Here is a 25023-nt window from a genome sequence, read left to right as displayed (position 1 = left end):
AACATATTCTCAAGGCAAGGTCCGTCCCACTCACAGTAGCACATGGCATAGCAGACCTGGCAAGAATTAGTGCGCCAGGCTGGAACTAAGGAGAAACTGAATTCAATTTCTCTGGAAGCAGCACTTTAGTCTTTGTGCTTCAACTGCTCCAGCTTTAGATAGGAAACAGCACTGTTCTGTCTGTTGCAGCGCCCAAAGTGGAAATAGAGCTGGCTTCAATCTTCAGCAAAAAAGGAATTACGGGAGCCGGGCTGTTGAAGGCGGCAATATGACCTTGTAACCACCAGCCATACCTCTGCTTCTCTTTCTTGTACTGGAAGAGAGGGATCAGGCTCTGGGAAGCAGAGATCCCCCAGAAGCTGGTCACTGTTTCTGAACACAGATCTGTCCCCTGGCATCTGAGCAGCTGTAGATCAGCGAGCTAGCAAGAACACCACCGGCTGTACCAGGTCAGAGCAAAGGCCCACCTAAACACGGTATTCTGCCTATAACAGCAGCCAACACCAATTACCTGTTGAAGAATAACATGCCAACCAATGCTTTCTCAAACACTCTTCCAGACTGAAATTCAGCATGACTCCCTTCACATGTTAGGGAAACTACAGCACAGGGTGTGGAAATAACAGACTCATGCGATGTGACAATACCATAACCACAGCCCAGACCAGTCTCCTATTCCAGACTGGAGATCATAGGAGCCAAGCTGGGATAACCACATATCCCCACTGGTTTCACTGTACTGTCGCAAGGAGGATGAGAGACCCTGGAATAGAGTAATCACCTGTAATAAATGCCATACCTGATGAGAAATTCAGAGGTAGGGAAGCAAAAGGCTCAAATGCATTATACAGCGATGACCTGAGCGTTAGGAAGGAGCAGATCTGGCCGTGTTCAGCATGGGCAACCACTCAGTTGAACGGTGATCAAAACAAACCCAGCAGGAGACGAATGTCTACAGATAGGTTTTGACAGAAAAGAACCAGGGGTAGTTTCCAGATAGAGCAGGAGGAACACGAAACGTGTCCAAGAAATAGCTCCATTGCTATTACAAACTAATGCACCACAACCCCCCGAGGCACGAGCTATCCCGGCATCCCTGGACACACTAACCAATTACTCAGGGACACGGCGCTTGCTGCTTCCCGTCAATCAGCCAAAGCGCTGGAAACCAGAGCTGCTGCACCGTCACCGCAGTCGCCTCTCAGGAGGGCAGGGGAAGCAATGCGAGCTTTGCCAGCATCGCTATTTAACATGCTTCAGCTCCTCTCCTTTGCTCTGATAAGGAGGAAGCAACCTGTTCGCAGGGGGAACGGTCACCTGGCTGGAGGGCTGCTGCCACCGCTGCCTCCCTGCTTGCCGCATTCCTGCTCCCGGCCACCAAAACTCTGCAGCAGACAGCAGCTTATTATTGGCAGGCCCCCCACTGCCAGCATCTTGGAGATCTACAGCTGTTCCCTCTTCTCCCCACGACTTTCAGGGTATAAGCACGAAAGCAGCCTTATGCTTCGTAAGGAAGAACATCACGCCAAGGGGGAGAGCACATGCTGGCATAACCTGTGGCTCCCAGGATCAGTTGAGTAAGCCACTCCATTTCCAACTTACTTACCTTACATAGCCCCCATTCCTGGGACTCACTGTTCCCACCTAACTGCAGCCAATGGTGTGAAAATTGCAAGCTTAATGGAAATGCTGATTGCTGCTGCCAGAGCAATGCTGCTTGATAGCATTCCAGCAAGTAGTAGCAGAGAAAACGAATCTTCTAACTTCAGCTAAAACTCAGATGAGCAATGTGTCTTTTTCTTAAAAAAGTTAAATAAAAACTGTGAAATAATTAAAAAGCAAACACCTACAAGCTACGTTCCTCTTTAAAGAAAAGGGAAGTATTGAGCTTAATTCTACTCCAGCTGATAGTGCAGGTTCACACTTAATTAAATAGTAGTCTTGGGAGTTAAGATTGCACATTTTTGCACAGGGTCTAAAATCAGAGCCAATTTAGAAAGGATGAGCATGAGGAGAAAGAGCAGAAACACTGAGCAAGGACATCGAAAGACAACAAAGTAAGGGACCTAGGAGTGTTGCTTCTTGAAAACAAGAAGGGCATGGGGATAAGTCACTGCATTCTGAGCGCTGCAACCCCTCCGCACAAAGAAGAAACGGGCGTAAACAGCTTCTCTGTAAGCTTTCTATCATCAGTAAGACTGTTTCCCCCAAGAGATTATCACACTCTCTACTAGGTCACCATGATCTACAAACTCTTAGGGATGCACAACCCAATTCTTTGGTGTTAGCTAGCTTTTTTAAATAAATACACTGCAGCACAGAGCAATGTATCCAGATGAGACCTGCCAAGCAGTACGACTAAAAGGTTGCTAGATGTCCACTGAAATGACTAAACTTCCTTTCTGCTCATCCGAGCAGAGCAAGGCTCTGTTGATGAACAATTCCCATCCTGATCTCACCAGGTGATGAATAATAATCACAAATCTGATGTTATTTTTTTTCCCCTCCATCAATAACTGGAGTCAAACTCCTTACCGGTAGTGTTAAAAATATATTAAAAAGAAAGTGATAGTCACTACAATTAAGTAAAAGTACGCTAAGAAATCACAGAATCATGGAATGTTAGGGATTGGAAGGGACCTTGAAAGATCATCTAGTCCAATCCCCCAAATACATTAGTAAAAGGAGATACTTCCTAAAAATGCTACAGACAGGGAGTTTAGAACATTCTTTTATAAGAAAGCCGCTTTATTTATGTATTTGCATTTCTTACACTATTTTACTAGATGTGAAATGCTGTTACCACAGAAGAGTTTTAGTTTTGGTTGAAAAAGGTGATGTGGAAAGGTTAATGTGAAATTGGCCAACCAGCTGAGAATAGCATCCGTACTCTTTCTTCTGAACATCATACATTATCTGCTTATAGTTCGCTTTGTAAGATGGGACAGGGATTTTCTTTGGGATAACATGGAGCTAACAGAAGTAATTAAAAAAAAAATCAATTGGTATCAACCCACAATATACATCATAGCTACAGACAACATTTCTTTTATAAGACAATCTTTCAGTTTCCATCCTTTCCTAAATTCTCACAGGACTAGTTAAATAAATAATACTAAATACTAGTAAGATCAATTAAAAGCAGAGAGGGAAACAACACAACTTATATAAATTTACAAGTTCGTTTTTATAAACCAACAAATTCATCCATTCAGGTGCTCTGTCACCTGAGCTCTGCAGAAACGGCCAGACCTGCCCCAAGGAGCTGCTACCCGTCTATCAGGAAGGCCAGCAGCCTGCATCCAAACCAAGCACACAGAGCACAAAACTGCTGCCACACATGCCAGGGGCCAGCGCTCAGCAAACGTCGTTTTTGCAGTCCCATGGCTAACATCTGCCCTCAGGATGTTAACACGAGACCTGTGAAATCCTGCTCACGTCTTTCTTGGCAAAGAAAGAAGTCACAAGCACGGCTGAAACAGGCAAAACATCATCCTGATAAGAAAACATCCTTTCTTCTTTCAAGTCTACAATAAATTAAGAAGTGCTGACAAATAAAGCAGGATGCACACCTTAGCTAGACACTAGCTTTCATTCCTCAGTTTGCCACACCAAAATAAGGTCCCAGGTAGACATTCAGATAAAGAGAATAGGAAAAGGATATTTAGTCCCATCCCTGAAAGTTAAAAATACTGAAAAGCTCCCGCATCAGATCACATGGTGATTTCTAACCCTAAGTTCCTACGCAGTAACACTTCCCAGCCTCTCCAGCCCTCCGAAGGAACCATGTCTCTTCATTTCTCATCCTACTCCAACCCCATTTTACCCAGTTTCTCCAACCTCCCATACTCAGGGCCCCTCAGTCCTCCTAACACGCTATCACCTCAAATTCACCTTAGGCTCTCCAGCCTCCCTGGTCCGGATCCCCTCTGACTCCAAAGACCTGACACTCCTACCACCCACCCCATCAACCCAGAGCTCCCGTTCCTGTTGCCTCTTCCTCTCCCAATTCCCAGTGCTCCGACTGAACTACCGATGTTTTCAGCAGCTCCACCTCTCCATGGGAGCTACAGAGGGACCCCATTCTTCCCAATTCAAGCCTCATTCCTGCATGGGGTGGCACTCCCTTTAAAAAAAAACAAAAACACAGCATCATCTTATATTCATGAACAACTCTGTGAGATCCAAGCTCTCCAGCACAGCATATGTGCCTAGGAGATGTAAATTCTGATATGTAGCTTCAGAAGGTTGGGCCAACATCCCACAGCCATAAGGCGTGGTGAAATTAGAGGGTAAGCACCAGGTCAACCTTGCACTAGGTAGAGACACAAGGGTGCTAAAACTCCAGCACTTGTTCTGCAGTCCTCTTTAGAACATACAAGCAGCAGAGTGAAGTCAGAAAGCGTTTTTGCTGGAAGGTGTTTGAAAGGTCAAGTCTCACATAATGATTTCTTTCTCTTCCCAAAACAGAATGCTTCAAGTAGAACCAGTTAACAAACAGGCCTTTGTTCTCACCGTAGATTTCATTTTATGAGATTTTATGCTCAACACACAAACTCCTGTTCCTTCCTCCCTGCCCCTATGCATGACCTTTATTATAACCTTAGAAGATGTTGTGCTGAAGAGACATTCTTTTACGCTTGTGTCATCTTTCTCAGCTTAAAAATACTTCTTTCTTTGTTCCTCTGTCTATGGAATTCCTAATTGCACAGAAATTACCACAGTAGCATCATCTATATCATCAACTGCAGGAGGGCGTTGGCTAAATGACTGCTTCCTCCGAACTCCATTAAGACATCACCCACATACAGAAGACACTGTCCTTGGATCTTCAGCCTTGGTAGTATTTTTAAAGCCATATAAGACATTTTGCATGTTTGGAAGAAGGTCAAATTCTAGGTGTTTTATCCTTTCTTTCCCCCCAAAAAATCTTTAAGTAATTTTCTAACTGGCCAAGCAGCTCTATACTCTGTCAAACTCTCCTAGCGCCTAGTGATCAGACAATTTACCAGTGCACTAAACAGTATATGAATCCTGTCTCCACAAAAGCTTCAAGACAAGCTTCCCTTGTCAGGTAGCTGCTGCAGAATGTTACAGTGATGGCAGAATTAGAGATGAAGGGGAGATGCAACAGTACCTGATTTCCAATCTGTTCAGCAACACAGATCAGAGCGTTGAAGCAGACTATCAATTGTTGGAGAACCAGAAATGTCATAGGTAATAAATACGATTAGTAATTAATATTTCAATAGAACTACCAAAGCAAGATACAAGTGACTAAACAACACCAACTTAAACATACACTATACAAGGACAAGTGCATTATACTTACTGAAAGGGTTATTTTTCCACCTTCAAAATATTCTTTACTTTAATATGTTCCACAGAGGAACCTTTCACCTCTTTAGTATTCACCCCCAAAAAAGTTCGGCATGATATTATTCCCACGTTATAAACACAGAAACTGACAAAAAGATCTGAGGAGTCCACACAAAGTATAAAACTATATTTTGTCCAATAGCATTGCAAAGTCTGCTTTGACAATCCTAAAATAAAAATGGATAAAAATTAACTTCTTGATGATGCTACATATTTGAAGCACCTCCATTTAAAGAGTACATTCAGCATCTGTCAAAAATAATGAAGCTACGACACAAGAAGCTGTAGCCTGTATGTTACAATAATTTGTGAACCTACCTTCAGTGCTTTCTAATAGCTAATCTCATTTTTAATCCAACTTCATATTCAACTGCCCTGACAAATGGCTATCTCACCATTATTCACTACTATATATTTTTAAATTATAATAGCAAGAGTAGATAAGTCTACATTAGAACTGCTTTTCTGTTTCTTTAAACATGACTTCTGCTTAAAGCAAACCATAGCAACTGCAAAGAAGTTACCTGCACCCCCTAAGCTCTGAGTGAATTGCTCAAGCATTACTAATTTTGAGGTGGGAGGAGTTGAAGAAATGAGGTATTTTTAAATAAAAAGCTTAAATGACTCACAAAAATTCTTTTGGCACAGCTTATACATGCTTGACAACAACATATATAGCATCTTTCATCACCCTAGTGCTGTATATACTAGATAGAAAAGAGTTCGACAATTAAAACCCAACCGCAGCTCTATGACCAGCAAAATCAACCTTTCTCACATGACAAGGAATGGGACCTAAGAAAAACATTGGCCATAACATGGTATTTCTGAGAGCAGGGAACTGTTTGCTACTAAGTAAAGTTTCCTCATTAGCTCTAAGTTAACTTACACTTGACATTCAATAAATCAGCATTTTAAAAGCATCAGCTACCTGACATAATAGCCCAGGAGATCTGCAAATTACCCAAAATGTCTATACGGAAATAGGGGAACACAATCATATCCACTTAAGATTTCCAACCTCGGCCAAAATTTCCACGCTAGTCATCAATAATAGCACACTATCATAGGAAAAAAACTGAAGATTTTCTTCAGAGCTCAAAGGGAAGAGACATATACTAACCACAGCTGATTGAACTGAAGATAAGCTGCTGTAAAGTTCTCTTTATTATGCACCAAGATCAGAAGGAGTCTCTGGATCTGAATGTCTGGTCCATCTAAAAGCAACTGCACTCGGTAATCATTTCCATAGACTGATCAAGACACAATTGCTTTTGCTCTAGTACTGTTTTTAGGATATTCTGAAGTCCAGCTCCACCAGAGATCAGATATTTATTTTCACACTCTCTCTAGTCAGAACCAGTTTACACATACTACTTTTGCCACCTACAGATCTTCTTTTCTGTCCTGTCTGTTCTGCACCTCCACTCATGCCATTTGCAATCCGCGGGACCATTCCCTGGCAGCTAAACATTCTTGGTCATCTGGTCAGCTCGGCTGGAAATTTATACTGTGTTGAGTGCCCTGGCCCCTTTGCTTAACATGGAGAAAAAAAATAATAATAATTTAAAAAAAAAATCCGTCTAGAAGCTAAGGCTAGATCGCAACCAAAGACTCAGAAACAATGTTTTCTGTCTTCAAACTCAGATATTGAAAAAAGAAGACAAGCAGAAGTAAGACCACATGCAAAAAACGTGGTATATAGTGGCACATCCAAAAAATTAAAGTATTGCAAACTGCACAAACAGATGGATGTGTGTCCTGAGAGATGCCAAGCACGTAGCTCCACTGCTTTTCTCTGCCATCTTTGTAACTTAAATCAAAAAAGGAAAGGCAGAAACTTTCTTGAAGTTCTGCTGGCCTTCCATACCAAAGACAAAGCACCCACAAAGGAAGAGCATCTATCTATCCGTCAGATGACACATGAGTGGCTTTTCTTAGAGAGCAGCTAACATTAGAAACAGCAGGTGAGCAGAATGCTCCAGTCGTTGCTACTGCTTCCACCTACAACCTCTATCTTGGATCCTCCACACTCCATACAGACTGCCTCCTCACCCCACAGTATTCCCTTTGTCTTTTTCTCCCACTCAGTTTTCTTCCTGAAACAACTCTCTACCTGTTATGTTCTAGGTACAATTCTCTCCCCTCCTTTCAAGGCTTCCTTACACCAATTCCCTCCACCTGCTTTGCTCCACTCAGCTCCCTCTGGGGGCTTCCACTGCTGTTATCCACACTGCACAACTGCAGCTTTGCTCCGGTCATCACATACCTTGTCATTTAAGAAGACAAGTGTAGGCTTGAAGACCTTCTGTAAAGCATGCCTGATGGAGCAACTGAGATCTCAGACCTTAAGGTGAGTAGATGTTCCCTTTTAGCCACTCATCCAGCAGTGACAACTAATCCTTTAGCCCAAAGGGGAATATACTCACATGAAGAACAGAAATGAATGCAGGAGTCCCTGTACTCTGGTTTGGCATTGTCTGTCAGACTGATGAAGACTAGAAAAATACCCATTTTTTCCACATCACAGGCAGCAACATTCTGGGTAATCAACGAGCAGCCTTGATAGGAGTAAGAGTTAATTATGAAATATATCTCAAGACAGAGCTGGCAATTAGCATTTAGTCTGCCACAAACAGCACTCTAGAAATACACACCTGGAGCAGCCAGGAAATGCCCTTTTACAGGTGCACACATCAGTCAACACAAGGCCTTGCCAGCCTGTATGAATCACCTAGCAGCTGCTGAGCAATCTCTGTTCCCCTCAAAATCCTATAGAAAGAAAATTTAAAACACTTATTGTAATTTACTTCTGCATGAGAGGATCTCCCTAAACATGCAGAGATCTATGCTAAGGGATGTGGAGCTCTTCAGCTACATCAGATGTGCAGACATTCCTGGTCCTTCACGGAAACTTGATCAACCTGAGTGCTTTTTACTATACTGCTTTGCTTTCTAAGCATGTGCAGTACCTAATACTTGTGCGGCACTTTACATTTCCTAAGCACTGTGCAAACACCAGCTAGAGACAGCTAACAAGAACATCCCAGAATACTGAATCAATGTGTAGCAAGGATTGTTTTTTTTTTCCCCTAAAACAGTGAAAGTTAAAGACTGAAAGATGTCTCAGAGTGCTCTCTGGACTGTGGAATAGTACCTTCAAGGAGGAAGCATTATATTTGAGACTTGAATAATGCCATTGTGTAGGAAAGATCCAGCTCACCCTGGCCAAATAGGAATGGATCCAGTTTGCTGGTAACTGCTGAGAAGACATCACACAAACTGTCAGATGCAATTTCTATTCACCACAGACATTCGCATTGTAAACACTCTTCTCCTGAACTAGTACTACACTGCAGCCATGCCTCTAGGGGTTCTGTTCTGAAAAAAGCAACAGAAATCACTAATCCCGTAATTAGGGGCACCCACTTCACCTTCTACAGGAATAATTTAGAAAGCCTGAATGGACCACATGTCACACAAGGCAAAAAATTATTAACTGAACCTGACTCAGATTGTCAGTTCGTTTTTCTGTACCTACACTCAGCTGTGCAAAGCTACTGAAGGGAAGTACTCAGTGTTAATTAAGAACAGCTTCAGAAGCCACTCATCACCACCTTCTTCCCTCTCAAATTTCTGATGGGAGTTACATTACACCAGCAAGTTACTGATCCTAGGTCTCAAGTACATCTCCAGGAATACACAATTAGGGCCATATTCCCTTGAATTTTCATAAACCTCTTGTTTAAGCCACAACAGCTTGGGGATTAACTGTACTTTTCTAGCTGAGCTACTTCAGCTCTCACAAGGTTAAAACAGAAGCACGCACCATAACCACAAAAGAAGCCTGTTAGGTCTCCTGATCCATTCTGCTACCCTCCTCCCCAGACCTCCCACACAATGATGGCATCATAAAACAGTCCTAAAATGCTACATCCACTAGATTATGAGAAAAAAAAAAAAAAAAACATCTTAAGATTTATCTTAAGAGATACCAGTGGCATAAACCAGACTATCTGCCATCAACGCAAAGGTCAGACCTATACACATCTCTTCCTCCCCACTGACATTTCTAGATTGCTCTCCTCAGGAGGAGATTTTATGTACACTATTCTATATATATTCACTTCTTACAGTTAAAAGGAAGAGTAGGGTCCACCTCCATTTTATCTAAGAACCCATCTCCTTTTCACTCTCAAATAACTGAGAGAAACATTGCTGCATAAAACATTACTTCATTTCTCCAATCAGGTGAAGGAGGACTCAGGTAATGAAAAACAAAGACACTTCGATACCATGGTGATCATGGCCAGACAAGAAAGTAAATTAGCTACCATTATGATAATGACCTGTCTTTCTAAAAGAGGTAATTTGCATGTAGCAACTATTTTGCAAAATAAAGATGATTTAACAGAATTGATGCTTGATGTTTAACCCTGTAGCACTAGAACAAGCACTCGTGGACAAACAGCTACCCACTCTTTGGGCTTTTTATATTTGACCATCTCTGTAGATGCAAAGTACCTGACCAGAGCTCCCTCCACGTGTAATGAAGCCTCACTCTGCATTTCTTCTGGTAGCACAGCAGCTTGTGCACAATCTGAATACAGCGTCTGGAAAAAAAAAATTGCAAAGGATCAACTGCATTGCATTTCCCAGTAATTTTACACTGAAGCTGTCAGAGTCTCAGAAATCAGCAGGGAAGCAGACAAGCACAAACCCTAACAGAGGAGAATGGAGCTCATGGTTTGGGGCTCCAAAAGGGAAGCAACAACCGTAAGGATGAGCCAGACTAGACCAGAGGAAGGTGCCTATATACCAGTTTAAGCTCAATACGATTGGTTGCTCTTTATATTTAATTAATACTTTCCACTCTTTGCTGACTTTACCTGAGGACCTCATAAGCTCTACAAATTTAGTTACTTGACTTTCAGGCTCCAGATGCATGAGATATTGCTACCAGATTTTCGAAAACCTGGTCACAATGGAGCTTTTTGGTTTCTTTGGCCCAAGTGACAAGGCTAAAGGAACCTACACAGTGAAACTAAAACCGCAAGGTATTTAGTTTGACTGAATGAGGCATGCAGTTTAATTATACTAAAAAAAAAAAAGATTTCTTTCAAGCTTAAGTATGAACTTCAGAATGATCAAGCAATACACCTATGAGCTCTGATATCCACCCAACATACAGCTAGTACAATTCTTAAGCCTTCAAATCATGGAGGCCTCTATAGCACTTTATAGTGGTTATAACACCTCTATAGCAGTTATAGAAACTCTTAGGTACACAAACACATTTCAGTACCATCAGAACTAAATACATCACATGGTGAGTAAATTCCCTAGCACTTGCTATTTTTAAGGACAAGATAGAAAATGTATACAAATTTGAATTTGATAGACCAACCTACTTTTAATTATTGACGTTTAGAAAAACAGAAGGAACATAGACTTCAAAAGGAAGCAATTCCTTTTTTCCTAAATCCTTATTTCTCAAAAATACATTAATATCAACACCTCTCTGAAAAGACACTCCTGAGAGACATTAAACATCACAAAAAAGGAGAAATCAAATTAAAAACATTGCATGGAAATTGTTCAAGATGGGGTGAAGAGTTCAAAATAAGACTTTCAAAATCCCTAAGTAATAATATGCACACGGTATATATTCTTTTTAGACCCTTATATGATCACAAAAACACAACAATGGGCTAAGGACCAAAGTGGCTATCTTCAGAGGAATAAAGGTAAAACCACTTGTAATAGCTGAGCATCACGTTAAACACTGTGTCACAAATTGGATTCTCAAATTCAAACAGAAAAAGGAATCAAAACCACCACGACAGTACAGACAGCTGTCTTCAGATCAGGAACAGCAATTGCCCTGGGGAGAAAGCTACCATTTCTGATGTTACTGGCACCAGACAATGTCCAGTGCCTTTCCACCTACATACTTGCCTGGCTGTAAGATGAGAACTGGCCTCTTCAAAAAACTACTTAAGGCACTGACCAGAAAGAATCTTGTAAAGGATAAAACATTTTTTTTTTTTAATTACAACAGTGTTATTGCAAAATACTCTGCAGAGATATCTCAGCACTGAAACCTACCTGTAATACGCAGCAGCATATAGTTTTCTGGGTGAAAGCAAGGCATGGAAAAAAAGGGGGGGGGGGGGGCATTACAGTCCCAGTCCCTCTGCCTTAGGGGTCAGAGAGCCAACTACCAGCCCTACAGACTCCCAAACCACACTGTGGAAGTCACATCCATCCTGGTGGGGTGTCTTTGTTTATTCAGCTTTGCACCAAGAATTCATAACACACTTAATGGACAAAACAACACCTTTGGTCAAAGGAAGCTGGATTTCTCTTTCCAGTATTAATATGCCTTCCACTGAGCAGATTCATATTGCCACCTATTAAATTTAACGCAGAGAATTATCACACTATTTGTGCATTCAGAATATCCACTTCGTCTGCAATAACTGTGTCTGCTCTGGAACGGTTTCAGACAGGAACGTAGTGAAAGGGCTGCACAAACATGCCAAAAGGAATAGATATGGATGTCTACTGATTGTTGCTATAGCTCATTATTTTTGTTCTCATGGGGTTTCTAGCTGTGACCTTACCTTTGAGACCAAGCATTTCACAACGTTGTTCTAAATCCCAACGTACCACCCAACTACAACTAATTCTGTAATTGTCATTAAAAATACATTTCTCACAAACTTTTAATTGAACTATATGACCCTTACAAAGGCACTGTAATTTCAGGGTTATTTGGGCAAAATCAGAACATGCTGAAAACTTATGTTAAGGGAAAACAACCTATGTATCTGTATCTCTTCTGCAGCATATAGTGCTGTTCAAGCCCGAGGGAAATTCAGTACTGTACAAACAGTCAGAGCAAAGCCAATGATCTGCCTAAATCCTATTTCTGCCCTCCAGGACAAAGCAGAACAAAGCATTCTAAAGACCTAGTGGGATATAGAGTGTTCATGTGCAGCTCTGTCCTCTTCTCCTCTCCTTTTCCCCACTGCTAAGTATTACCCTAGCAGCCTAGCAAGCTATCTCAGGCTTAAACTTCTTTCCCACTCTCCACGTAACCTTCCAGGCCTCACATCAGTCACCCCTGTTTTTTCAAAACTGTCTTTTCAGTTTCCAGACCAAGAATTCTTGCAATGAGTGCGTATTATGAAGTTTCTTTCAGAATAAAAAGCTCTTTGTATTTGATCAAGTAGATGAGGAAATCAGTTTAAAAGGTGGAAATTCATTTCACTTTCAATTTTCCTAGCACACAGAACATTTTAGAAGTAGAAAAAGTTGACAGAAGAGTTCATGAAAAGCCATCCTGCTCCCCACCAACCATAACAACGTTATTTCAGCCAGAAGATTGTTATATGACTAGAATTCCACCCAAATTCAAACTTCAAATGAAACTCGGAATCAGCTCACAGATACTTACACATAGAGATCCATAGGAAATTCTTTCATCATGTGTGTTACAATGAACTCCACCATCAAATCTGAAACAAAAGAAAATGATGAAGTAACTATTAAGCTAGCTACAGTTAAATTCTAGAAGACAGTGATGAAGAAATCAAACTACCCCACCAACCTCCCTACCAGCCAATAGTCCTGCTTAGAAGAAACAAATTTTGATGGAATTAAAAAAAAGTACACTGGAAACTGAGGGCATGTAATATAATTTTGTTTGAGGCACTGCTTTCCTCATATGCTTTCTCCCACTATTAGTCAAATAAGGAATACACTGTGAATTCTGATGCTTGGAATTGCTCTCATATTTCAAGCCCTGTCAGTAATGGAAAATTCCATTGAGAAGCACATTTTAGAAAATCATTCTCACCAGAAATCATACAACCCAGAGGTTTACTTTCAGAGAAGATATTGTAGAGAACACAATTATTTATCCCTAAAATCAATTCTGAAGCAAGTAAGCCTAGTCTGATCTTAACACAGACTACACTTCTACTTAAGACTCATTCAGGGAAAAAAAAAATAAAAATAAAATCAAGAACGTCTCTAACATTTAAGAGAACCCGGTGTGAGGATGAGGTAAAAAGCTCAAAAATACAATTAGAACAACTGAAAGAGATAAGTTACTATGGTTCAGGTAATAAATCCTAACCAAAGGCACATACACGTGTTCACTTCAACATAAAACACTTAAGTTGTGCCACTGGTAACAACTGTGAGATGTAACCTCCTAGGGCCCTAAGCACCCAGCAATAGGACTCTATAGTTAGCAAAAAACAGTCCAGGGGAGAAGTACATGATATCCGGGAAGTCTAGAAAGATTCATTCCCCATCAGTTTTGTTGTGCCATCAACAATCACCTGTTTGAAAATCCTGGAGTACAAGACTGCTTCCATTTCATCAGGCTTAAGAGCCGCCCAGAGATTCAGTCTCCATCCATCTCTGTACCCATTTATATTTTTGGCCTCTGCAGCAATGAGTCTCACAATTTAATCATTCACTGTGTGAAAAGCTTTCAACTGTGCCTCTACATCCACAGGCAAAACCAATCCTTGCTACTGACATTCTTACTATTTTTTTTTACTCAGAAAAGGCTAAATGCCCAGCAAATCTTCCTCAAAATGTATTTGTCTTTTCCATAGTTTTGTTCTCATTATATCATCTAGACAGTACTTGTGACCAGCTGTCACTACACTCACCTAAAACTCCTAATTTATTAATCAACTGCCTCGACTATTGTTATGTAATCAAGTGAAAGAGGCCAACAGGCTTCCACAAAACTTACTGTAAAGGTATACAGGATTTCTTGCTACAGAGCAGCAACCTTGAATTTAATTTCTCTGTGAGGCAGCCAGGTATAGAGATGGACTGTCCATAGCTGGAAGTCTCTTCAGTACTTAACTGCTTTCTTTTTATGTCCATCCACCCCTCCCCTTAATCCACAAATCTCATTTTTCTGCTGCAGAACAAAAGGTGCTTTGGGAACCAAAAGCACGCAAGCACTCTAGCAATACTCACCGAGCACTGCACACACCAGCGGGCGACAGGGCAGGTTCTTGTCTGCCGCTTTCTTCCTATGCCTCATTGGCTTCAAACACACAAAGATGAAAAGAAGTCAGAAGAAGCCTGAAGTGACATTCTGTGTATTACTGTATTTTTCATGCAAATAGTACCATTGCAGACTTCCCTTTGTCTTTCTCTCCAACTGCTCTCTCACCTATATTAATCCTGAAGGCCACAGCAGAGGCAAAATTTTGCTTGCTTTTCAGCACACCGACCACTGGGTTTTTGTTACTCTACCTGCGTAACTGGAGGGCATTGTTATATCATAGGATAGAAAATCACACAGCAGTTCCTTTCGCTTGTTTAACATACTGATTTGCTCCTGACACAGATGCCTGATCTGCATTCCTAATAGCAAGTGCAGTATTAAATAGCTTCAGCCTTGACAGTAATAAACCAGAGAGGCTAACTAAACAGCGAGTTTTCTGCCAAGTGGGAAAGACTAGCACCCTTGCAGTACGTTTACTATAAAGTAAGATGTTTGCTTCTGTCCTGGATCAGTGACACTTTCAAGCACTGCTCCAGTGTCAGATGAGGTAGCAATCACCCGCACCGTGAAAACAGAATGCATTAAGTCGGGAGAAGGGCTCAGTTACTTGTAACTATATAAACGCTTCATGAGCTAGGTAAGGAAACTTCCTCCATGGATACCTATAGGAAAAAGCTATGGAAAATATATTTTCCTCTTTGAAGATAAATCCCCCCATTTAGGAGAAAGCATATGCCGAATCAAAGCACCCAGTGTAACTCCAATTGCACATTATTATATCAAGAGGGCTGAGTCTTGCTGAAGGTTTAGGAAGAACGTTCTCTCTGTTACTGATCTCTTCAGAGACCTGGTAACACACAGTTCCTGCCCAGCTACACAGGCCTCTGAATTCACCAACAGGGCAACCAGCTCTTTGTCTTTTGAAGGAGCGAGACATTCTGGGAATGATTTTTAAATCATTCTCCAACTGCTGCATTTCTGACAGTGTTTCCACATGCCTTAGCAATCTAGGTTAGACGTCTGTGACACAGTTTTCAGCAAATGGGGACTTGAATACTGTGTTCTCATCCCAAAGACAATGCAAGGCATCCGTAGGAAAACTCACCATCCTGTGTAGGTTTACTCGAAAATTCATATTGTCATCATGGAGAAAAGCATTAGCATATTGATCCTATTGAAAAGGGGAAAAGAAAGAGGGAGGAGAAATGAATAACAAACCCACCAACTTCCACTTGCCTCTCAAATCATGTGTTTTAGTGCAAAGTTCCTAATAAGTAGCTATAAGGTTAAAAACACCCGTGTAACCTTCTCATGTCCCCATACATCTTCAATCCCACAAACTTAAACCCCTTCTGAACCCAATTCTACATTAGTTAAAGTCTGCATTACTTGTTGTTTTATTCACTATTTATTTTCCATTACCTTCTTTGCTCATCCAAACTGCGGACTGTACACATGGCAGTGTCAAGATTTTAACAAGTGCTATATAATGCACACAAATCCTTGTGACAGCATGGAGGAATGGACCCATCATGCCACAAGTCACTGCAGTACTAGCAAATAGGTTGATAAGCTGTCCCACCCCTCAGGCAAAACTTGTTTCAAGACCAGCTCTAAATCAAAGTGATTACTCCAGGCCATACAGCCAAGTTGTTAAAATAAATACACCGTTCCTTTAGTACCAGAGCCAAAACATGCCCTTGCTATGTAGAAACAGCATTTCTTATCTTGTATTCACCCACCTGAAGAACTGCCACAAATACTTTTTTATAAATAACAGAAATGCACATAATTGGCTTTTAGACTGCACCCTGAAGAAACATTACTTAAGGATCCTTACACTGGTTATGAACATTGCTGCTTTTTACTCTTTGCTAAGAAAGGTCTTTAATTGCAAGCAAGCAAAATGTAAATACCACACAAACTCAGCACCATTCAGGTCAAGCCATTACTGTATACTTCCCACAAGACAGGACCACCTTCACCAGGACTGCTGACACAGCCCAGCGATACTGCTTTCTCTCCCTACTACCAGATTTCCTACTGTCCTACAACCACACAGATTTCATTTACTCATACCCTTCTCAGGCAGATGGGATACAGCACTGCCCATACTTACCATGAGCAGCAAGCAGGTGAAAGGCATGAGCACATTATTCATCTAAAAGCCTGTAACACCACAAGGTGCTCAAGTAGCTAAGTGAGAGCAGGCATAGGTTCACTGTTTTCTCTCTCTGCCCCGTGAGTTGGCTATACCAAGTAAGATTATCCAATTCTCAAGTAAATTTTAACAGTATGGCATCAGTTTTATCAGCAAAACATTAATTGCCTGAGGGCCTCATTACTTACAACCACTGTGGATTTTCAGCTCCTGGTGAACAGGAGACAGGGGATGTGTCGACAGATAGGGCCCTGTAACACACCATCTGCTGAAGGGTCCCACAAGAAACCTACCTCTGCTATGCATGTCAGGATAATCAGACACAGCTTGCCACTGTGTAGCCGGTGCTCATCTGCAAAGAAGCAAAAACAAGTTCTGCATGAGCCACACAAGCCTGGCAATGCAAAAGCTATTTCTTTCTTCAGCAACAAGACAAAGCCCAGCCTTGGAGAGTCCTCATACCCCTACTTCCTCCATGATAGCTAATAATCTAACTACTCTCATTAGGCACTCGCCCTCCAGGTTAGACATCAAATCCCACAAAGCTTTTCCCCAACAAAGTCTATGATTTGCATCTCCTTCACCACTACAACTACCAGTGAGGTTTCTGCCTCACTCAGTTTTACTTTTGCAGGTATTCCAAATGCTGGTATTAATCTCTGCCTTTCTGCCACAGCGGAGGTGTGCTTTTCCCTCTCTGAGGCAAAATGGAAAGGAGATCACCTTCGCTGTGCGTTATGAAACTAAGTTTTGCTAGAGGCACAGCACAATGTAGCAGAATAAGCATGCGGAGAGTTTAAGCCCCAAGTTTTAAACCCAATGGTGAGAGATATGACCTAGTTTGTTCTATGTAAAACCATGAATGAACGAAGTTTGCAAAGACTTAGCATGTTAAGCCAAATTAAGAGTTAAGGAGTTCCACGTTGATTGTGTCCTGCAAATTCCTATTCATCTTAAAACTTCAAGCTGCTTTTGCCATGAATGACAACTGGAGGGCTGAAAGATTCACAAAGAGAGTGAATTCTGCAATTAAGGGAGAAAAATGCAATTTTTGTTTGGATTATTTAGAACTCTTCTCTCTCAATTTTAATTTTAATACACTAAATAACTGAGATGCGTTAAGTCACAGAGTAACTTTGTATGGAAGAAACCTCTGGTCCCATCCTTGCTCAAAGGACATGCATAAGATCATCTATAAAAATAGACAGAATGGATTTAGCTGGCTATTCTGTGTACCTTGATGCCTCACTTTCTATTCCAGGCTGCTGAGGGACAGATATTTACTAACAAGATGTGCCCTGTAGTATGCTGATTTCATCTTGCTGCTCTAAGCAAGAGGAATTTTGGAACAGGAGATTTAAAAGTCTCACCTATGTCTCCTTACCTCAGCTAAGGCATGTAACTGAAAAGTTTTCTACACTAGCAAGAGAAGGAAAAATGGCCTTAGAGAGCTCTGATACACTGGAGCCTTGTTATTTTCCTGTTGTAAGGCCTCACTGTATATTTCTGTAGGTGCTGCTACTACTTCTCTTTGGGGATCGTGCCGTAAAGGCTCCTGTTCCATACTAAGTACTCTGCCTTCAGCCAGCGTGTTGCAAAGATCATGCCAGTTTCAGCAGAGTTATGGGGCACCTATGCAGGCAGTTTACTCACACACACACTCTGTACTTTGGCAGCATCCATCATTAAAGGAACAAAGCAGACCACTTCCTAGGGGGGATGTATCAGTATGAACCCTATTTTACAGATGGGAAAAAATGACACAGAGCTTTTGTTTCTCCCGAAGCAGCTGCCTCTGACTGGCACAAGAGAGATGTCAAGAGGAGAATCTAGCAAAATGCAGTCTATTAAATTATGCTCTCTGGGACAGGACTGAAACAACTGCCTAGTCCTGGATGTGGAGCAAACCAGTCTCCCTTCTAAGTGTTCCACCTGTCTCAAGACATACAGAGAAAATTTAAGTTCTTCATTTTTCTTCCCTTGTTGCTATATTGGTTTCATATGCTTTCTCTCACACGAAGAAAAAAGTCAGGCAGGACCCCATCTATCCTCAAAATAAAAGCCCAGGAATACACCCACCAGAATTAATAGGCAGCAGTTGGGAAAGCACTTTTTTTGGATGACTAATCAGTAGAACTCACTGCAACATACTGCCATGGAGGTAAGGAGATTAGGTCTATCAACCACACAAATTTAAAATGTTTTACAAGCTAAAACCAAGGCGATGCTTCTTTCTTTAACTCCTTTCTCATACCAGGATAAACGCAATTTTAGCTGGCTTGTTTAGTAAGGAATCTTCTCTATCAGGTTTCATTCCATCTGAAACTAATCCAGTCTGATAGTTTCTGAGGCCCTATACATACTTCCCATATTATAGTGACTAATAAGTGCAGCAGTTAAATTTAAATACATAAAAATTGTTTCATCAGAGACTTAGATCAGCAAGAGAGACCCTGAAAAAAACAAATGAGAATGATTAGAGAGCTAGCAAGCCCTCCTCATGCGTGCAATCTATAAAAAATGACTGAGCAAAGATTGAGGTTGTTTAGTTTAAAGACAAAAGCAAGAGGAGACATGAAAGCAGACTTCAAATACATAATGACTGTCACAAAGAAGAAAGAAATAATCCATTCTCAATACCCATCTTGGAGAAGATAACTAGTAATTAATTTAAATCTCACCGAAGAATTTAGGATGCACATGAAGCTTTTTCACACTGAAGGTAGTTAAACACTTGAATAGTCTAAAAACGATGCTCCCCCATCAGTGTCTCATCCAACCTGTTCGCAACAACTCTCAGAAAGAAAAATATAGGTAGACCTGATTCTGCTTTGGTTTTGAGTGATGTGCTAGGTACATTCATGAAGTCCTTCTTAGTCCTAATTTCAATTATTCACTTTTTCCATAAGAAGCTTGCACACTGAACAAGAACAAGACTGCCGGATACAATTTCCTTGCAAGCATGTATACAAGGAAACTCTCCTACGGAAACTGTCCTGCCTACTCTCTTATACAGTATGTTCATCTTACACAAGCATTCATCAAGCTCAACAATCAACGTATCATAACGCTGCAGCCATCTTCCTACCTTTGTTCAGCTGCTACATTTAATTTAAAACAGCACAAGTTGGTAAAGGGCTGAAATAGGGTAAAAAGATTGCTTGTTATGTTCTTGCTATGACCCTGCCCATACAAGCACCGGGCAGAACAGGACCCTTATGTACCTTGAGCAGGAGATGAAGCATTACATCACCAAGCTTCAACTCCAGCAAGCTGAAATTACCTCCCCTCCAAAGCTATCAGAAGAAACAAAAGGCACAGCATGGAAATGTATCTCATCAAGTAAGTTACTGTCAGTACAGTGCAAATCACCGCCACCACCTGTGTAATTAAAGAGCTGTCTGTTTAACCAGCAAGTACCAGAGGACACCAGAAACATTTCCACCTAACGCTGAGCTTTGCCTCATGTCAGGCTAAACATTCTTAAAAATACAGTTCTCTGTTACATGACTTTCCCTCTCTGACAGGGAGGTTTGGAATCAGATATGTTCACAGCTCCTGCACAGGAACAGGTTGGTTATTAGGTACTACTATTATCATTACTAAATTCTTCCCATAGTTGACTTCTCTTCTGCCAGTATTAGGTCTCTCCTAGTATGAGATAACTGTTATCTCACAATAAGAAATCGTTTCATTTTCTCTAAAGGTGGAACTTTCAGTCATCTAAAGGGACTCCAGTTGGTTTCTGTTTCTGGAGATGTGTTCCTATGTCCTCCTGGTTTCAAGAAACACTGCTTGCTGCATCCACAACTACATCAACAGAATTTATTTACCTTTTGTGTCCTGCATCACAATCGAGCTGTACTTCAAGAAGGTTATCAGCAAGTTGCTAGTTTGCACGTCAGCATCCAAAGGCAGCTCTGCAGAGCTTATAACTAGAACAAAGCAGATAAGACACATTTACCCTCCATAAATACAAGACAGAACTATACAGAGAACCAGGTCACAGATTCACAGGTCTGGGATAGAATCAACTTATTTGTAGGGTCACCTGAGCTCCTCCTCCCTCACGATCACCCAGCAAAGAACCTGTATTTGAATACTGGTACTATTCCACCAGAGTACACTTCTCCTGCTCTAAGGGTAGGCTGGGGTGCCCTGCAAAGTGATATGCCTCTTTCTCTTGCCTGGTGTTTTAGCACTCGTCAACACTCCCAGCCTAGGGAGACTCAACAAATTCTCACCAACACATAACTAATTCTTGCAACCAGTTCAACAGTGCAAGACATAAGGTCAAGAATAATGGTATTTATTTCCATGGTGAGTTGATCAACTGGAAAAAAAAACAATGCAATACCACACTACACTATCAGATTATGAAAAGACTATAATCTACCAACACAGAGCCTGATAAATTGAAGGGACAATGACGTGCCTTTAACACAAGGCACTAGATTCAAGGGGACCTTTTACAGTTTTACTTTCCTGTCCTGATATGACTGTAACACTTCTGTTCTGGCTGCCTAGGAGTTCCTGACAAACTCTCAGGATCTAAAACACAGGAGGCCATACGTGGCTTGATTTATGATTGCCTGAAGGCCTTCTCCCTTCTCAGTCCATAAAGACAGCCTAAGAAAGGGCTCCTTTTGCACTGGAGAAAGATCTGCAGTTGACTAGAACACATATCTTGACAACTATACATTCTCTTTTCAATCTATCGGCAGTAATTTTCAAGTCTTTCCTCACACAAGATCTTGGGGGAAGAAAAGGGTATTTATGACGAGACTGGAACTTGCAAGTAGTGAGGAATTATGTGCATCTGAGTTTTGGATAGCTAGGTTTGGGGCTCTGAGGAGAAGCAATTTGATCCTGTACGTAACCGTACTTTGGCTGAGACAAACGTTTGTTTTAACAATGCCTTCTACAATTCAAGCTTTCAATCTCATAACCCTGTAATGTGGTAAATAAGATTTATTATTCCTGGAACTGGAGCACGCATAGGCACAGAAAGGTAGGGGAGACGAACCAACAACAAAATGCAGGAATCTTAACACAGAGCACTGGGAGGCCCAGAGCTCAGGATTATACAATCCCCTTGAATACAAAATTGCAGCCCTTGGAAACAACGGGCCAAGTAGATCAATGTAACCTCGCTGTTCGAATCACATCAAAGAAATGATAATGGGGCTTTTAGCTTCTGAAGGCTGCACATCCCTAAGTGCGAGCTGCTTTAGTTTCTTCAGGCTTGAAACTCTGGAGCTCCCAACATGTTGTTCACATGCCCAGTCTGTTGGCGAAGTCTAAGCAATGAGACTTTTTCACCCCCCAATATTATGAATAGCTCAAAGATTTAGCTAAGAGACTGAAAAAATGTATTTATATCCCCAGTGGGTCCTTCTGAAGCTGTTACAATGAACGCAGTGAATGAATATTTAACAACAGTAAGCAAACTGACATTTAGATAACTATGGTGACAGGCACAGTCAATTTACATATTATGGATCAACAGTTTCTAGCAAAAGTCTCATTTAAGAAAAAAAAATCACTCCGAAGAGCACATCACTGCTTACCCTGGTTCATGCTATAGATGTTTGGGTGTGGTGTTTTTTAAACAGATATTTTGAAACTTTAAAGGTCTTAGTTCACAATTTAGACTTACAGAAAAAAATTAACCCAGATATGAACCCATTTTTAATCCCAGTCAGCATTAAAAAGTGCCTGAAAAAAATCAGAGGAATTTCTACATGTTGCTGAAATTTGAAAATAACTTAACTACACTTTTTTTTTCTTTTTTTTTTTAAGTGCATGAAAAAGAAGAAAGCAATCTTGTCAAAGCTGAAATGCCTCTTCCTAACTCTCAGCCACAGGCAAATTTTACAGCTGACTTGCAAGACGTCAGAAAATGAGGAAAACTCTGACATACCTTTAAAATAAGAGTAAAATTAAAGAAGTACCACTCAAAACTAAGCCAAGTCCCTCAAAAAATAAAAAAATTAAAACAATATAAAGAAAAGAGAGCAGGGATCAGCAAGGTGACAGGAAATAGAAATAAAGAATGCTTCCCAGTGTAATCGCTGCTCACTAAGATCAGCTCCAATCTTTAAACTTAGCAACCTTACAAGCAGCAAGAAGCCTCAAGCTCCGTAAGATCACTGCCTATGCGGAAAGCAGGATGAAGTTTTTGTTTTGCTTTTGTTTTTCAGTAAATTAAAAAAAAAAAAAGAGAGAATGTGAGCAGACTGTAGATGTAGGTAAGCACAAATTCTGTCAGTTGTGTAATACAGTGTGTGGGTGGATACATTTGCAACGAACATGTTGAACAGAAGCCCACAAAATGCCCGTCCCTCTACATTTTGTGTTATGTGCACACGGAGACTTGAGACATAGGGGGCTTTTTAACTGAAGCTTTTGATATCCATGGTAACCAGACAGAATTCATCCACAGGGAGGATCATCCTTAACTAGGATATCAAATGACCTGAATAGCTGATACAACTAAAGTAACCCAGACTGCTTTTCATTTCATTTCAACACTTCCAAATTGTGCTCTATTGAAAGTGCCTCTATTCTTACATTGAACGCCTTCCTCAGATCTAGATGATGCCATCAAAGTAGGTGACAACGGCCATTTCATCTCCTCTCTTAAACCGGACTACATCCATCCATAACTTAAACAAAAAGGGTTTTATTTTAAATGATTTTAAAGTGTATCTATTTGGGCATATAACATCTCATTTAGAAGAATGATCTCAGTGCAAGAAGTCATTTACAAAGCATATCAGAGAAAAGGCAACCAGAGGGAGGAATTCTTCAACTCCCAAGCTGGATTCAAATCCCAGTTAATTCAAGGCTGGGGAAAAGTGCATTAATAACAAGCAGGAATCCAGCGTGATTTTCTGTAAATCTGTTCCAATGACAACTAATCCCAGGCAGGAAACCTGACACTAGAAACACTCAAAAGTAAAAGCCTGTGTAGAATAGCTAATATGCTGGGTGCACCTTCACGCAGATACTGGGACAATAGTGTTTTCGGAAGGAGTATCAGAAAAATTTCATTGAGCAATATACAAGGCAAAAGAGAAACTACACAAAACGTCTCTTGAATTGAAGCCAAATACTATTTCTTGCTCATGTTTAGTACAGCAGCTCTCACCAGGAAAAGAACACCAGGTTACATCTGCTCCAGACAGACCTCATTAGTTGCCATCATGAGGAAGTGCTTTGTTAGTTATTTTACTTTTTAATAGTTTTTCCCCAGAGGAACATTACATTTCTTACCATCTGAAGAAGGTGGGGTGGTTCCAAGTGGAGTGACAGGCGTTGTTGGAACTGGGCTGGTTGGTGTTGTCATAAGACCCATTTCAGGATGGCTCTGATCAAAAACACATGCCCAAACACACAGAGGTTAATAGCTTCCCTGCGCAGCAGTCATACAGACCACTACTTGTGCTGTTCCACACTCACACGTCAGACATGACTTTAATGAAATCACAAGAAACTTCAACCCCTCCTCCAAAGATGAAAGCTATGTTTCACAACCTTGGACATCTACAATTAAACCATACATCAACTTCTTTACTCAGCAAAACACACAAAAAGCAGTGGCTGTCTCCAACAGACAAGTAACATGCCCTTCCCCAGCACAGAACCACAAAAGGTATGCAGAAGCCTACACCGTTTATAGTTTCTGACCCCCCCTCAAAACAGCCCAAGGGTGTGCATTTGAAGTCTTCCTCTACAATCCTTTAATTTCTTTCTAAAACAAATCCTCCTATCCCTCCCACCCTCCACCTGCTTGTATTCAAAGATGATAGCACTTTATTACCTCTCTATACCACTGTAAAGCCCAGGCAACAGAGGAAAAGAGTGCAAAACATAAGTAACACTGTCGTTATCGATCCTCTCTGATTCCATCAGCCGGTTTCTCTGCACATTTCATCTTTGCTAACAGTTGCCTGCCTAATTACCGCTTTGATTTTACTCTTCGTAAGCTCCCAGATCTATCCAAACTGGTGATACAGTAGGCAATCTGCCATGCTATTTTAAATCTGGCTGCCAAGCAGAGTGTCCATTTCACAGGGCATGTTTTACATAAATGTATCATCTGCCTTAATATATCATCACAGTTTCAAAAAAGAAAGGGATATAGAGCTGCTGATTTGGTGTTGGTTCTGTAGGGTTCTTCACAAGTGAATAGGCTCAGTATTGTCTTTGAATATCTGATTTTATGAGAAACTACAAATGCATGTATTTTATGGGAAGCACAGACACATACTAAAATTGGAAGACAATTTTAAATCAACACACGCACTAAATTAAAACACAATTTTCCATTGAAAATTTTACATAAAACAGGTTTGCTTTCATAGGTTTTGCCGTGGTGTTTACCTTCCCTTTCCCCAAACATTAACTCTCAGTTGAGAGATAACAGTGCCAC

At 40.9% G+C, this 25023-nt stretch overlaps 1 protein-coding gene across 2 annotated transcripts in view; it reads right to left on the bottom strand.

Annotated features, from left to right (window-relative positions):
• ARMH3 (armadillo like helical domain containing 3) overlaps positions 1 to 25023 on the bottom strand; it is a 120850-nt gene that overhangs the window by 74494 nt on the left and 21333 nt on the right. For both annotated transcript variants that reach the window (XM_080596808.1, XM_080596809.1), the window contains exons 14-20: positions 23865 to 23958; positions 20420 to 20521; positions 16880 to 16938; positions 15531 to 15596; positions 14392 to 14461; positions 12842 to 12902; positions 9904 to 9992 (exon numbers count right to left, since the gene is read on the bottom strand). In XM_080596808.1, the coding sequence (XP_080452934.1) occupies positions 9904 to 9992; positions 12842 to 12902; positions 14392 to 14461; positions 15531 to 15596; positions 16880 to 16938; positions 20420 to 20521; positions 23865 to 23958 (541 nt within the window). The remainder of the gene's footprint in view (positions 1 to 9903; positions 9993 to 12841; positions 12903 to 14391; positions 14462 to 15530; positions 15597 to 16879; positions 16939 to 20419; positions 20522 to 23864; positions 23959 to 25023) is intronic.

This window comes from Anser brachyrhynchus, assembly GCF_964034855.1.
Source record: "Anser brachyrhynchus genome assembly, chromosome: 6".
Lineage (NCBI taxonomy): Eukaryota > Metazoa > Chordata > Aves > Anseriformes > Anatidae > Anser > Anser brachyrhynchus.
The sequence above is the reverse complement of the archived record's forward strand: the minus strand, read 5'-3'. Positions and strand labels throughout refer to the sequence as shown.